Source organism: Hibiscus syriacus, unplaced genomic scaffold (genome assembly GCF_006381635.1).
Source record: "Hibiscus syriacus cultivar Baekdansim isolate YM2019G1 unplaced genomic scaffold, ASM638163v2 tig00110461_pilon, whole genome shotgun sequence".
NCBI classification, from domain to species: domain Eukaryota; kingdom Viridiplantae; phylum Streptophyta; class Magnoliopsida; order Malvales; family Malvaceae; genus Hibiscus; species Hibiscus syriacus.
The window spans coordinates 105,751-120,664 of record NW_024062746.1 but is presented as its reverse complement, the minus strand read 5'-3'; the positions used below and the strand labels follow the sequence as shown (position 1 = coordinate 120,664).

Below are 14,914 nucleotides of genomic sequence, written 5' to 3'. Positions count from 1 at the left end.
GCTGCTCGACTTGTTGCTCGTTAAAATTGTGCTCGACTCGTGCTTGTTAAAAAAAATTACTGCTCAACTCGACTCGATGCTTGTTAAGCTCGACTCGTTGCTCGTTAGACTCATTAAAAAAAATTACCTTATTTTTTTAACTAAAAATAAAATTTACTAATACTATATGAGGATATTAGGATTGAGTTTTTTTGCATTAAAATAATATTAATAGTTAATAACATTTTATTATTTATTAAAAAATAGATTAGTTAACTTATTGTTTTTATTGTTTATTAATAAATTAATAATTATTATTTAGATTTATTTTTTTGAATGAAATAATTTTGAAGTAATTACTAAAATATATTTTTAAAAATTAACGACCTGCTCGCGAACTTATCAAGTCGAGTTAGAATTTACTCGGCTCAGCTCGTTAAGGTCTTGAGTTAAGTTTGAGTTGAGCCAACTCGAGTCGAACATTTATCGAGTTTTGATCGAGTCGAGTTCGAGTTCAAACTGCTCAACTCGTTAAACACCCTTACGCGTTAATAATATCACATAAATATTTAAAAATAATTTAAAAATACCATATTAGTATCATTGTTAAATTTGAACGACATGTGATCAAAATTGAATCAAAACTTAATATTAAGTATGATTTTGGAAAAGGATAATAGTTGAGTGATCAAAACAAAAACTAAATATTAGGTGAATAACTAAATAAGTAGTTTACCCGTAATTTTTATTTAATTTAATTTTATAATAAATTATATATACTAAATAAAATAAAATTGAAGGAAAAAAATTAGAATACCAAATATTTTGGCAAAACTTTCGAGATAATGTTCTGAAATAAATTAATTCACGAGCTAATGTACTCCCAAGATTAATTGCTCAAATAGGATGAAATCCACAGTGTTGACCGTAGGTCGCCATATATTCCGGGCGACTTTGTAGGTCGCCATGCACTCCGGGCGACCTTGTAGGTCGCCATGCACTCCGGGCGACCTTGTAGGTCGCCATGCACTCCGGACGACTTACCCTTGCTCAAACAGAGAGAATGAACGTGTTGCATGGCATATACACGTCCCAACACATAGGTCGCCATACCCTCCGGGCGACCTACCCTCGCTCAGCTTCCCTCGTATTCTCTCACATAGCTCGCTCGATTGCCCTCGGATGCCCTCGCATAACTCGTTCGGATGGCCTCGGTCAGATGGCCTCGGATGCTCTCGGATGGCCTCGGTCGGATGGCCTCGGATGCCCAGCGTGTTGAGACGTGCATGGCACATACAATCTCTTGTAGCTCGCCGAAAAGACATGACGACCTAGTAGGTCGCCCGGAAGGCATGACGACCTATGGCCAACACTGTGAATTTCACCTTATTTAAGCAATTAATCTTGGGATTACTTTATCTCGTGAATTAATTTTTTCCTCAACTATATCTCAAAAGTTTTACCAAATATTTTAGTACTTAAATTCCATCGCTTCCTTGGTCTTAAGTGGCACTATTGCCGATTTAAATTTTGCTGCCAGAAAAGAAAAAAAAAATCAAGACCACAACCAAAAATCAAGCACCCCATGGAAGAAGAAGGGGCAGATCCAAATATCACAGCCAAAACCATAGGCACCGATGCCGGTTTACAGAAAAAACACCAAGTTATGCTCGACCGCCTCTCTAATCGCCACCAAACTCGTTTAGACAACTCACTAGCTCGCCGATCCGACTCAACCAACTCCTCTGAGTCCACCTCTTCTTTTCTCTCTCGCTTCTCCCATTCAAAGCAATCCATCGAGTCCCTACTCGCCGACTCCCGTCTCATTGCTCAATCCGAGCCATCTCGCCTCAAGTCTCATTTTACCGATATCTCCTCCTCCATCTCGGACCTCGAAAAACTCGTCGCCGAGAGCTCTTACTTCCTTCCTTCTTATGAAGTCCGCTCTTCTCTCAAAACCGTCTCCGATTTAAAGCAAAATCTCGATACTCTAAACTCCGAATTGACCCCAAAACGGAAATTCTCTTTCAAAAACAAAGCCACGGCTAAAAAGGAACACCCCAAAGAACCTGAACCCGTGAAACCCGACACCGTTTCGATATCCAATTTCAAAATCCCTGATTCCCCAGGGTTTAGAAATAAATCAAACGAAACCCTAGTGAAGAAATTCAAGGGAACGCAAGTTGGGGAATTTACGCTATCCGATCTGGATTCTTGCGAAGTAAGATTAACCGGCTGCTGCAATGCGGTTTTCATGAACAAATTGAAGAATTGCAAGGTTTATTTGGGTCCGGTAACTGGGTCGATTTTGATAGAGGATGTGGAAGGGTGTATTTTCGTATTGGCTTCGCATCAGATTAGGATTCATTTGGCGAAAAGGTGTGATTTTTATTTGAGAGTGAGGAGTAGGCCGATAATTGAGGACAGCAATGCTGTAAGATTCGCACCGTATTGTTTGGATTGTGAAGGGATCGAGATTGACTTGGAGAAGGCAGGGTTAAGTGAGGAGACGGGGAATTGGGAGAATGTGGATGATTTTAAGTGGCTGCGAGCTGTGCAGTCACCAAATTGGTGTGTTTTGCCCGAGACTGAGAGGGTTCGCAAGGTTCATGTTGCGGACTTTGAAAGCTGAATTGAAGGTAGTTAAAGATTGTTATCTATTTTGAATTATTAAAGCTTGTTATGTTTCTGTTTGAATTTATGTTTATCGCTCTTGTTTTAGAATGGAATTGGAAATGAAAGCGGCAAAGGAACATTTTTTTATCTTTTCTGTTGTTAATTACTAGCTTTTGTTTTATCTTTGATGAACTTAATAGCAAATGTTAGGAGAAAGTTACTCTATTCATGGCAGTCTTCTTGTTTCTTTACATGTGTGAATGCTCGAGTTTTAGTACTTGTATGATCAAACAATTCTGTATGGCATTTTGGAGGCCTGAAGAATCATTTATAGTTTATGTTTTTGCATTGAACCCTGATTAAAAAGCAATTATACGGGTTTATTGAACTTTAGCTGAATGGTTGGTTTGTTTGCCCCACTAGTTTTTCATAAATTTTGAACAATTTTCCTCACATTGTGCTATATAGATAGTGAAATTTGCCAATTTGAAGATATGAAGTAAATAATGGAGATTTGATGAGGCAATCATAAACATTATGATGGTGTTTGGGTGTGGTTGGATTGAGCTGAAAAATGTTGTCACTGCATTGGTTCTTTCTGTAGTTTGCTGGTGGAATTTTAAGCTTTGTTTTTGGAAAGGATTTCCAGTTTATTTAATAGGTTCCATTTTAAGTATCGGGCTTAGAATCTATCTCTTAGGCTTTACTTGCTTGAGTGGAAAAATGGGAGAATGGAATGAGGGAGGGGAAAAGTAGAAATAAAATAAATTGAGTCTGCTTGATAGGAAAGAAAACGAGAGAGATGGCCATTTTTCATCCTCACGTGCAAAAACAAATCACTCCATTTTAGAAGAAAAAGATAAGAGAAAATGGGAGAGAGATGTGAGTTATTTCAAAATAGGTATTTTCCAGAGCATAATTTTCTTTCCTCTCATTGTTCAACTCTACCAAGCAATGAATGGAAAGAAAATTTATTTTCTTTGAATTTTTCCATCCGTCCTATCAAGTACACCAGTGGAAAGAAAAAAAATATTTTTTCATCTTTCCACTTTTCTACCCCTTAAATTTTCCATCCTTCCGATTTTCTTTCCACTCTACCAACCAAAGCCTTAATCTTCGCCTGTGATTTCTATATTAATAAACAATGCATGGTTTGGTGTTAATGGTACTAGTAGTCACTGGTCACTGTAGGTCTAGGAAGTACCAGTAGTCACTCATTACAGGTCTAGGAAAGATCATATCATTGCTGGAGTTTTGGTGTTAATAAGAAATGTGATCTACAGAGCAGGTCTCTTGAGTTGTTCATGATAGACACTCCAAAGACAAAGGTAAGGAAAAAAGTAGTTTATGGTCGATATAGGTGTGTCTATGCTCTACTCATCTGTTGAAAGGGAAAAGAAAAATCTGCACATTTTATCCCCGTCTTCATTTTCTCTGTCTCATATCTATGCTCCTTTGCATTTCTGCCTCTAAAATTTCAGCTCAATTGCAAAGCTCATGTAATTGTGTTCTTTGTTTTTCTATATGATCCTTCACTTTGCCTCCGAGATTCTCAAAGCATTTCCAGGGCTTTGGCGCTTAGGCACAATGTGCTGCACTTTGCATCACAGCATTAGGCATGTGTTCACTTGATGAATGGTGATAACATACTATTGTTTATCAGATATGATATGTTATGCCAAAAATGAAAATGGTATTCCTCACTAAAGTACCCCGATTCATGTGCGAGTGTCGGAAATATTAATATCTATATCGTAGGTATGTTTGATATGATATGTTTGATATTTTTAAAGATGGTAGAACGAATCAAAGACATGTGGTAAAACTGAAGTTGTTGGGTAAGCATTTTAATGGTGCAGGTCGTGTAGATAGGAAAGTATGTTTTGCTTGGAATCTTGAATAGTTTGTTTTTTTTGTGATTAGCTTGACTGCAGGTTTTGGCTGTTTGTAGTTTTGTTGTCAGGTTTCCTGTCTTTGAAGTGCAATGCGTTATTCATCTATAAAAAAAATAATAATATAAAGAGTAAACTATTTGTATGGTAACTTAATTATTGTTTTTTATTTTAACTATCAATTTCAAAATTTTATCAATAAAATCACTTTAACTATTTAAATATGTCAATCAAGTCACCATCAGTTAATGTTTGACGAAAGGGGTGAAGTGAGTATGAAAATATAATATAATTACATATTTGTTTCTTAATTTTAATTTAATTAAATAAATTTAACATCTAATTAAATGATGACATATGTATATGATTGAAGAATATTTTCTTAATTAATTAATTAAATAAATAAATTTATGCTGACAGAGGAAATTAATTTGGGTTAAAATCAATTTGGAAATCCAAAGATGCAAACAAGGGGAAATTTGACATTTCCTAAATATATGTGACAAAATGTCTCATTCTAATTTGGCCTCTCACATTTATTTTATACTCTCAAGTCTCACCTCACTTGCCACCACCCGCTCTAATTATTTTATTCCCAAAATTCACCATCCGTCACCTTTTACGTTTTCCCCTCCCAGACTTTGTGACCACCAGACACACTATTCTATAAACCAAACCCACACTTTGGTTTTTACACAATTCTCTGATTAATAAAAATATATATATTTTTAATATATTAAACATTTAATTTGAACGTTTTAACCCTTTAATTCAGTGAAAAATTATAATTTAGTCTATCCTAAAATTTAATTATTGTATTTAAATTATTTAAAAAATAATATTTTAATTTTAACACTAAAGTTTTATAATTTTATCTTAATTTCTCTCATGCCAACTTACTTTCGCACTAAACTTTTTTTAGAAGTAATAATATGCCAAACATATATTAGTGTCGTGCATTAATCTTCCAATCCGAATAATAAATAATCAGGATTTGGTCCCAAAAATAGACAAAACCAAAGTAAAAGCTTAGAAATAACCAAACTCTGAAACCGGACATTTTTTTTGGTGATCAAAAGAAAAAGCTACAGTGGATTAAGCTTATGCTGTCAAAGTGCAGTCGGCAGCTTCCTGTTGGACTAATTCAGCTACTTCCCGTGGTGGAATGGAGAATACCTTATGAACCTCTCTTCTTCTTGCGGCAATCTTAGCTAGTTAATCTGCCACCTTATTTGCAGTCCGCTTATATGCCTCAAAATAATATTTCAATCTCGGTTAAACAACTCAATAACGCGGCCAAAAAGGGTAAAGATCGTGTCTCTCTTAGAGTTTTCCTTTAGCATTCGGACAACCTCTAAACTATCTACTTCCACTATGATTTGCCTTTCTCCTAGATTCCAAGCATGGGAAAGACCTTCATGGATACCCCATAACTCCGCTTCAACTATGGAACAAACTCCGATCACTTTAGAGAATCCAAACATCCAACCACCATTCGAGGATCGAATGGCACCCCCACATGACGCTAGTCCATTTTCTACGTTACGAGACCCATCCGTATTAACCTTACACCAATTATGAGGAGGCGGATGCCAAATATCAGACATAGTAGATGAACGATGAGAAAGCTGAATCTTTGACAAAGCCGAATCCATTGCACGGGTAGCCTCGAGGGTGAGGCGCCTACTCTTTTCTAGTACAGATTCATGCTCAAAATAATCCGGATCAAACAATCTTTTATTCCGATTCGTCCAGATCAACCAAATAATCGAGCCAAACAATAAGTCCCAATCACCCTCTTCATGTACATAATACCCCGGGGAAGCAATGTTAATTTGCATCCAATCTCTGAAATTTCTTGTTAAAAAATCCGCTAACTTCTCCGTTTTAATTAACGATGACCAAATAGCCATAGCCATATGACATTGACGAAAGAGATGATCCGATGTTTCGCCTGACTGACCTTAGATTCCACAGCTGTTGATTGTGGCCATATGTCATCTTACTTGTTCCGTATTAGTAAGTAGTCGATCATTCGCTAGTAACCATAAGAAAATTTTAATTCGTTGCAGTCCTCGATACTTTGATATCACCTCCCACACTTTATGTGAATCATCATTCAAAGATCCCCGCCTCAACTCGTAAGCTGATTTAACCGAGAATTATCTGTCAACATTCCATTTCCAACCCATAGTATCAGTTCGACAATTTTTCCGTGGGGGCATTGTTGCTGCCAGACGATGGATAATGTTATTCGGCAGTTTGTCAATGATGAGATCCCAACGCCACTGACCACTACTGTCGGCCATAGAAGAGACCGACTGCCTTGGGAGATTATCTCTATCTGCTAGATTAACAACACAATTCACCAAAGGTCCCACGTCACTAAGCCAATCACCCCTCCAAAAATCAACAGTACACCCATTACCAATATTCCAAACAAAGCATTGTCGTACCTTGTTCCAAACTTGAGATATACCCTTCCAAACTTGAGATATACCCTTCCAAACATGTGAACTTCTCGTGCGAATAATGGACTCGGGTATCAATTCCACCCACTTATATTTAGTGCGTAGCACTCTAGCCCACAATTGATCAGAATTAACCACCAATTTGTAAGCTAGTTTCATGAGAAAAGCCTCATTTTGAACGTTCAATTTCTTCATACCCATGCCACCCTTAACTGTTGGTTTGCAAATGTTCTCCCAATGAACGAGATGAACTCCACCTCTAGTCTCAGTATGTCCCTAAATAAAACCTCGAATTAGCCTTTCTATCTCGTCACATGTCCCTTTCGGAAGCTTCGTTGTTTGCATTGAGTAAGAAGGAATTGCCGATAACACTGTTTTTTCCAAGGTGATTCTTCCAGCCAAGGACAGAGTTTTAGCCTTCCACCCTGAGAGCTTATCACGAACTCTCGAAACAATATAACTGTACGAAGATTTCGTAATTCGAGAATGTAAAAGAGGGACTCCAAGATACTTACCCAAATTTTGAACTTCTTGAAAGCCAAAAGATGCACTAATAGAATTTTTCAAGCCCGAATCCACATTCGTTGAGTAATAAACAGTAGTTTTCTGGATATTGATTTTTTGTCTCGAAAAAATTACAGAATAGCTCCAATATTCCCCGTATTACATTACATTACTCAATAGAAGCCTCAGCAAAGAGAACCAAGTCATCTACGAAGAATAGATGGGAGAGAGCAGGCCCGTTACGACATAAACGAATAGGTTTCCACATTCCATTATTCATCGCTCCAGCTATCGCATGTGCTAACCTCTCCATGCACATAACAAATAAGTAAGGTGATAAAGGATCACCTTGACGAAGCCCTCTTGATGGGATGAAAGATACAGACATAGCACCGTTCCAAAACACTTGGGTCGATACTGAAGACACAAAGTGCATGATAAGCATCCTAAGATTATCCGGGATGTGAAGTTCTTTTAGTGTATCATCAATGAAAGGTCATTCAAGCCGATCATACATTGATAGTCATATAACCAATTTTTCCTTTCTTCAATCTCATAAAGTGGACTACGCAATAATAATATTATCAGTAATCGACCTATCAGGAACAAAGCTTGTTTGAGTTTCCGAGATCCAAAAACTCATTAATTGAAACCGGACATTTTTACTTCGTCTGTCGGTAAACTGGAGTTTCATTAGGGGGAAAACAACAAAAAAAAGGTTGGCGCTTTATTTGAAACCAATCAAATCCTTCGGTGTCGTCTTCCTCTTTGGTTCTAAAGTCTTTTTTCTCCTTTTCTTTCTGGAAAAAATAATGGCCAAGTGTTTCAGCTTTACTGCAACAAGGGACTGGTGTTTCCGCTACAGCTTTTCCAACGCCGGTCTCCGATCATCGACGACGGACCTCGGCGACGGCACCGTCATGCACGTTTGGGCCCCCAAAGCTCACATCAAATCCAAGCCCACGTTAGTCCTCATTCACGGCATAGGCGCCAACGCGATGTGGCAACGGAACGACTTCGTTTCACCCCTCATGTCCCGATTCAACGTCTACGTCCCGGACCTCCTCTTCTTCGGCGAATCCTACCCGACCCGAACGTTCCGAGCAGTTCCTGGCCCAGTGTGTCATGCTGGTTGAAGATACTATTTTTTATCCTATTATCATTATTAATATTATTATTATTATTATTTTTATTATTATTATTATTTTATTATTATTTTTACTATTATTATTAAATATATTAAATCCATATAAATTACAACCAATTACAATTAAACCGGCCCAGTTACAAACCAACTAAAATCGGTCCAAATCCAACCAAATAAATTTGGGTTTCCAGTTAGGGTTTCCTAACCCTAATTTGATCAGCCGCCTCAGCTCACAGCCGTTGGATCTGATAATCCAACGGTCCAGATGATGCCAGAGGAAACCCTAGGGTTTGATACCCTAGGGCCACGCGGCGCCGCTCTTCCACGCGGCTGCCGACAGCCCTCGCCGCCTCCGCCGCTGCCACATCCCAACCGAAGACTCCAGAAGATCATACCAGCCGTCCATGCAAGGCTACGGGGTGAGTCACCACTGGTAGTCCGGTGACTCACCGAAGCCCCCTCTTCGGACCGGTCCGAGACGAACACCGGTGGTGGCTATAAAAGCCACCACCCACCTGCGAAAAAAAAGAAGAAGAAACAGATATACACGAGACAGAGAGACAGAAAAAAAAAAGACGAGAAAGAGACATAAAAAAAAACAGAGAAAATCCAAACTATTACCAACGATCTCAGCAGCAAAACCAGAAAAAAAAAAGAAAAAGGAAGAGAAGACTTACCAAGGAAGCCTCGACCACGGATCTCGTCAGAACCAACAAAAACCGAAGGTATATTTGTAGATTTGCTCCGATTGGGAGCTTCTTAAGGAAAAAGAATACCGGAAACGTCCTTAAGACGTCCCGATCTATTTAATGGTGTCAAAATACAATTTTTCGGCCACCGGATACGGTGGCCGGCGGTGATAATCACGGCGGCACACGGTGGCCGACCGGTGACCGGCTTCCCTCCGGTGAGGGAAGCTAGAGAGAGGCGAGAGAGTTTTTAAACTCTCTCGGTTTAGAGAGAGAGAAGGAAATGAGGAATGAAATGGTTGGCCCTTCGGGCCAGCCGATTTGGACTCTTATAGTCCTTCCCGAACGACGTCGTTTCGGGAAGGACTATGCGCGTAATTATGAAATAGTTAAACCCCGTCCGCAGTCCTTCGTATTTGTAAATTTTACATTTTAGTCACTAAATTGAATTTATAATTTTTAATTTAGTCTTCGAATTTTAATTTTATTTATTTTAGTCCTTCATATTAAAATAATATATTTAGGATAAATTACAGATTTAATCCATTAATTTTAATAAATAATATTTTAATCCTTAGTTTATATTTTTAATTTATTGATTCTATATCCAAATTTTAGATAATTTTATTTTAGTCACCAAATAAAGAAATAACTATTTAATCCCTATAATTTAGATTAATTATGAATTAGATTTTTAATTTTATTTTTTTAGTTATTTTATATGTTTTCATTTATTTTATTGTTTTTAAATATATTGTTTTAGTAATATTTGTATTTTATTATATTATTAAATATTAAATATTTTATAAATATATATAAATAGTATTTTTTAAATATTTATTTTTAATATCAAGAAAAAAGGACAGTCTTAATACAACTGGATGTCCTATTCTGATATTTTAAAATTAAAAAGTAAACAATATTATTGAAATTAATATTTATCAATATCAAAGAAAAGAGCTGTCTTAAGGCACCTAGAAATTCTTTTCAGATATTTTTAAATAAATAAATATTTTTATATAATTTTGAAATAATAGGATTATAAATTAAATATTTTTGAATTTTTAAATTTTAATAATAGAGACAATTTATAATTAAAAAGTACCAATTTTGGGCGTTGTAGGGGTGCTAATCCTTCCCTAAACGTAACCGACCACGAATCCCTTTTTATTATTAAAAAGAACGAATTTTTGGTTATAAACGCAGATCAGTTCATTTTTTAATTGACGTTTTCTTAAAACTCTTTTAAAAAATATTTTTTAGGTATTCGACCTACCTGACCCAAAAGGCCGATGGCGACTCCCAAATTATTTTCAAAATTATTTATTAACATCAATTTCCCCGCCAAATTTTAATATTTCGTACCCGGACGAAAACCGGTTACGACAGCTTGGCGACTCCGCTGGGGACTTGGTCAAACTTTTAAAAAAAAAATCAATTATAAATTGTCTCTATTAATTAAAAAATTAAAATTTATATATTTAATTTTTAATTTTTTCTTTTCAAAATTTTTATATTTACTTATTATTTTTATAATATTTATATGTTTTATTTGCAATTATTTTATATCATTATTTATTTGTTTCTGTCAAAGGTTTGAACATTTCTCCTCACACACAACACTTGCATTGCATTACATAAAGCTCTATAATTGAGTTGTCCCTTTTAAGTGGGAGTGAAAGCGACGTCTTCGTGAGAATTTATTCTCCGTGTCAGACCTAGCAAGTAACTTCCGGGGTTCATATGCTCTCTGTCTTCGTGAGAATTTATTCTCCGTGTCAGGCATAGAGAAATGTATCCCCTCGAATTGAACTCGATCCACTTTAGTCTGTGATGGACTAGGATTGAGGGTTAGCAACCCAAGGGGGCACTAACAAAGACAATTCGGGTACCTTTATTCCTAGATCTGAAACCTTGCATATAAAAAACCTTAGAAACTCTTCCGATCAGAAGTCATGCCGAAATTTTGTCCAAAATAGGTGTACACACAGGAGAAATGAATTATGTCTTTCCTGTTAATTTATTTATTGTTTAAATTACATGTTTATTTAAATTATTTAAATTAGAAAAGCATGTTTAAAAAAAATAAATGTTATTATTGAATTTTTTATGTAAACTAATTTATTTTCTTTTTTGTGTGTTCTTATTTTTCTGTTTGCATTGCATCATACAGGATAAAAGACATTGATCCTTGTGTTAATTGTCTCATTGGAAAGCCTTCATCTATGGATAAAAAGTGTTCAAGTCAAGTAATTCTAAACTCAGAAGTAAGACAGTGGGCTGAGGATTTACAAAGACAAGAAGGAGACAGTTTGCAGGATGATTATGTATCTGACTTGGTCAGTTATGCTTCAGTTTCACTAAAAAGAAATGATATGCAAGATTTGCGAAGCATTTGGGAAAGTTGGGATTCAAACAAAAAATTGCAGTTTTATCAGACTTACGGAGACATCCCATATTTGCTCTATGTTGAAGTTGATGATGAATTACTCAGAGCCCTAGTTCAATTCTGGAATCCAGGGTACAATTGCTTCACTTTCAATAAGGAGACTTGGTCCCTACTATTGAAGAATATACAACTTTGTTACATCTTGAAGGTGCTTTGGAGAATCGAATATATTCAAAGTCAATTAAAACTCAACCCTTTCGAGTTAAATTGGCAAAGATTGCCGGGGTACGAGAAGAATGGGTAGCATCCCGTACAAACAAAAAGGCGAAAGCGAAGGCATAGCTTGGACCAACATCAGGAACTTATTCAGAGCCATCCAGATATTAAAGTACGATTCGATTATTTGCTCTGGGTATATATGGTATGGTCATCTTCCCAAAAGTATTGGGATATGTTGAAGCTGCAGTGGTAGACTTGTTTGAACAGCTACCGAATAAGATTAATCCTGTTTCTGCCATCCTAGCAGAGACCTTCAGATCGTTAAATGCTTGCAGAAGGTTAGGAGGTGGACGATTCTCAGGGTGTACCCAGTTGTTATATGTTTGGATCCGTCATTTCTGGAGGACGGAAAAGGTTTCATACCGACGCTTCAATACGGATTATTCACCATTAAAGGAATTTCTGGAGCAGGAATGGCCTAAAGAAATTAAGAAAGATATGTGGATTAATGCCTTTCGAAATCTGCAAAGCAATGACGTTGTTTGGCGAGCCCCGTGGCAAATACAAAGAGAATTCTTTTACAGGTGGTGATTACAATTGGATAATGCTGCTCGGATTATGGGGAGGAATTGGATATGCACCACTTCTGGTTATAAGACAGTATGAAGGTCGTCAATTTGTACCTGTCACTGCTGGACTACAGTCATCTGAGTTCGCATTCCACAGCAAAAATTATAAAAGAAATATCATGGAAGCCGTTACAGCTTGGAAAACAACTTTTTGTATCCGAGCTAAAGCAGCAAAAGAAATGCTAACTCCTGATTACGAAGATTGGAGATCTGTCAGAAAAAACGAAAATATTCCTCTACCAGATCAAAATGAGGATATTTCTATGGAAGATCGCATTAAGGTGGTTCCATCAGAGATTGAAATCTTGAGAGCTGAGTTTGAAGCAGAAAGAGAAGGCTGGTCGAAAGAATTAGAGCAAATGAGACAAGATAAAGCTATGTTGGGGGTGACATTGACTTTCATTCATCACAATGTGCAATGTTGAGAAGAGATAAAGAAAAAGGTGAAGATGAGTACAGAGCCTTACAGAAAAATTACCAGGAGTTATATAAATCCCGAAAAGCATCAGGACCCAGCCAATCGACGGTACAGATGACCAGAGAATTGAACATTGAGAAAAGACGAGTTGAAGATCTGAAAGAAAGAATAGCCGTATACTCAAAAGCCTGGAAAAAGGAAAGCAAAAAATGGAAGATTTCGAGGTTCGACAGAAGAGAGCGAATTATAAAACACAAGGCTGAACACCGTGAGATCATGAATGAAATGCAAAGAGAAAGGGATCGAGCCAAAGATTTAGAAGAGATGAAGAATGACATATTTGTTAAATTTGAAGGCGAGAAAAATAGCATGTTCAAGGATTTGAATCTGAAATGAACCAGTTGATTGCTGAGCTTGAAGTTAGAGGCCAAAAGATGGAAGAATCCAATGTTGAAAAAGAAAATGGGAGCTAGAAAGAAAAATTTCAACACCAGACTTGAGGTAGAGCAGGAAGTGGCTAGCAATTGGATGCAAAGATGCAGAAACAAAGATGTTCAAATCCAGAAGCTTAATCAAAGAACACAAGAAGCACGAACAAAACTTGAAGAAGATCTGGATCAGTCTAGAAACAAAAACTCAGAGTTTAATGCTTACATTTTGCAACTTGAAGAATCATTGTTTCAAGAAAGGTTCGTCTAGGACCTAATGATCTCAAGGAAAGTAATGAGGAAAATGCTGCATTGCGAAGACGCATTAGAGATCTTGAAAAAATTCTGCACAATTGTCAAGTCAGAATCACTGAATTGGAGCAAACTCTTGAAGGAACGAATGAGCAATGGCAAAAGTCAACTGAGTTCTATGTTGAAAGAAGTGAAGAAAGAAGTAATATGGTGTTCGAGGCCATGGTACAAATAAGCGAGGTTGCCAGATATGTTGGGGAATTAGCTGTTGAAGCCAAATAATTGAGCATCAAGTTGATCCAGTTTCTAAGTATGGAAAGAAGGTTGCATGGTTAATGAAAGAAGTTATAGAGCTTAATAGGAAAGCTATGCCTTATCTGTAGTTATGAACTATTATAAAGAAACTTTTGTATGCCGATGAAAGTTGTTCTATGACAGTTAACTTTTTGGGATCAATGTTTTTACATACATGCATTTTGCATACATTCATCATTCATTTCATAATTTTCGCTATGAATTATTTTATTTGTTAAGTTAAAAGTTCATTAATTAAATTTGAAAAATAATATTAAAAGATTTTTCATCGCAGTTACTCTGGCCAAAAGAGAAATACTACATCACTACGGTACTAGACAAGCTACTAAGAGAATTATGGACGATAAAATACAGCGTATTGAGGAACATCATAAAGAACAAGAGAAATGAGAATGAAGTTGGAAAAAATTGAAGCCAGTATTGCAAATTCACAAGACAGTATGATGAAGAAGATAGAGGACATGTTTAAAAGGCAGGCTATCAGTGGAAAAATGCAAGAAAATCTTGTATCTTTTGATCAAGATCCTATGTATCCTTTAGGTTTTCCACCAGAACCAATTTATCATTCTGGTGCACCTATACAATTAATGCTCGTACATCTGCATTACAAGAAGCAAACCACATGAAGATCAACAAGTGGATCCTGCATCTTCAAGCAAAATTCCGCTTATATCAGATGTGAAATAGGGGATCTTAATACTGATCATTTGATCCCAGATTTGAATGAGCTGAATGAGAAAAAAAAGCAATGAAGAACTGACCAGACAGATCAAGAAGCTTAGAAGAACGAATGAAATCTGTGGAAATAACTGAATCATTCTATGGATTTGATGCTAGTGAGTTGAGTTTGGTTCCAGACCTAATCCTCCCTATCAAGTTCAAAGCTCCCGAATTTGATAAATATAACGGTACTACATGCCCTTCATCCCACATTACTATGTTTTGTCGAAGAATGGCAGGATATGT

The 14,914-nt window shown here is 36.6% G+C and overlaps 1 protein-coding gene across 1 annotated transcript; it reads left to right on the top strand.

The window, feature by feature from the left end:
- Positions 1-1,520: 1,520 nt before the first annotated feature.
- Positions 1,521-2,747, top strand: LOC120126672 (tubulin-folding cofactor C-like). Its single transcript, XM_039144796.1, has one exon. It carries the CDS (start codon positions 1,565-1,567, stop codon positions 2,609-2,611), a length of 1,047 nt encoding a protein of 348 aa, XP_039000727.1. The 5' UTR covers positions 1,521-1,564; the 3' UTR covers positions 2,612-2,747.
- Positions 2,748-14,914: the final 12,167 nt, after the last annotated feature.

What these genes read in the sequence shown, in the direction of transcription:
- LOC120126672 (XM_039144796.1), top strand. Translation starts at nt 1,565, where the DNA reads ATGGAAGAAGAAGGGGCAGATCCAAATATCACAGCCAAAACCATAGGC.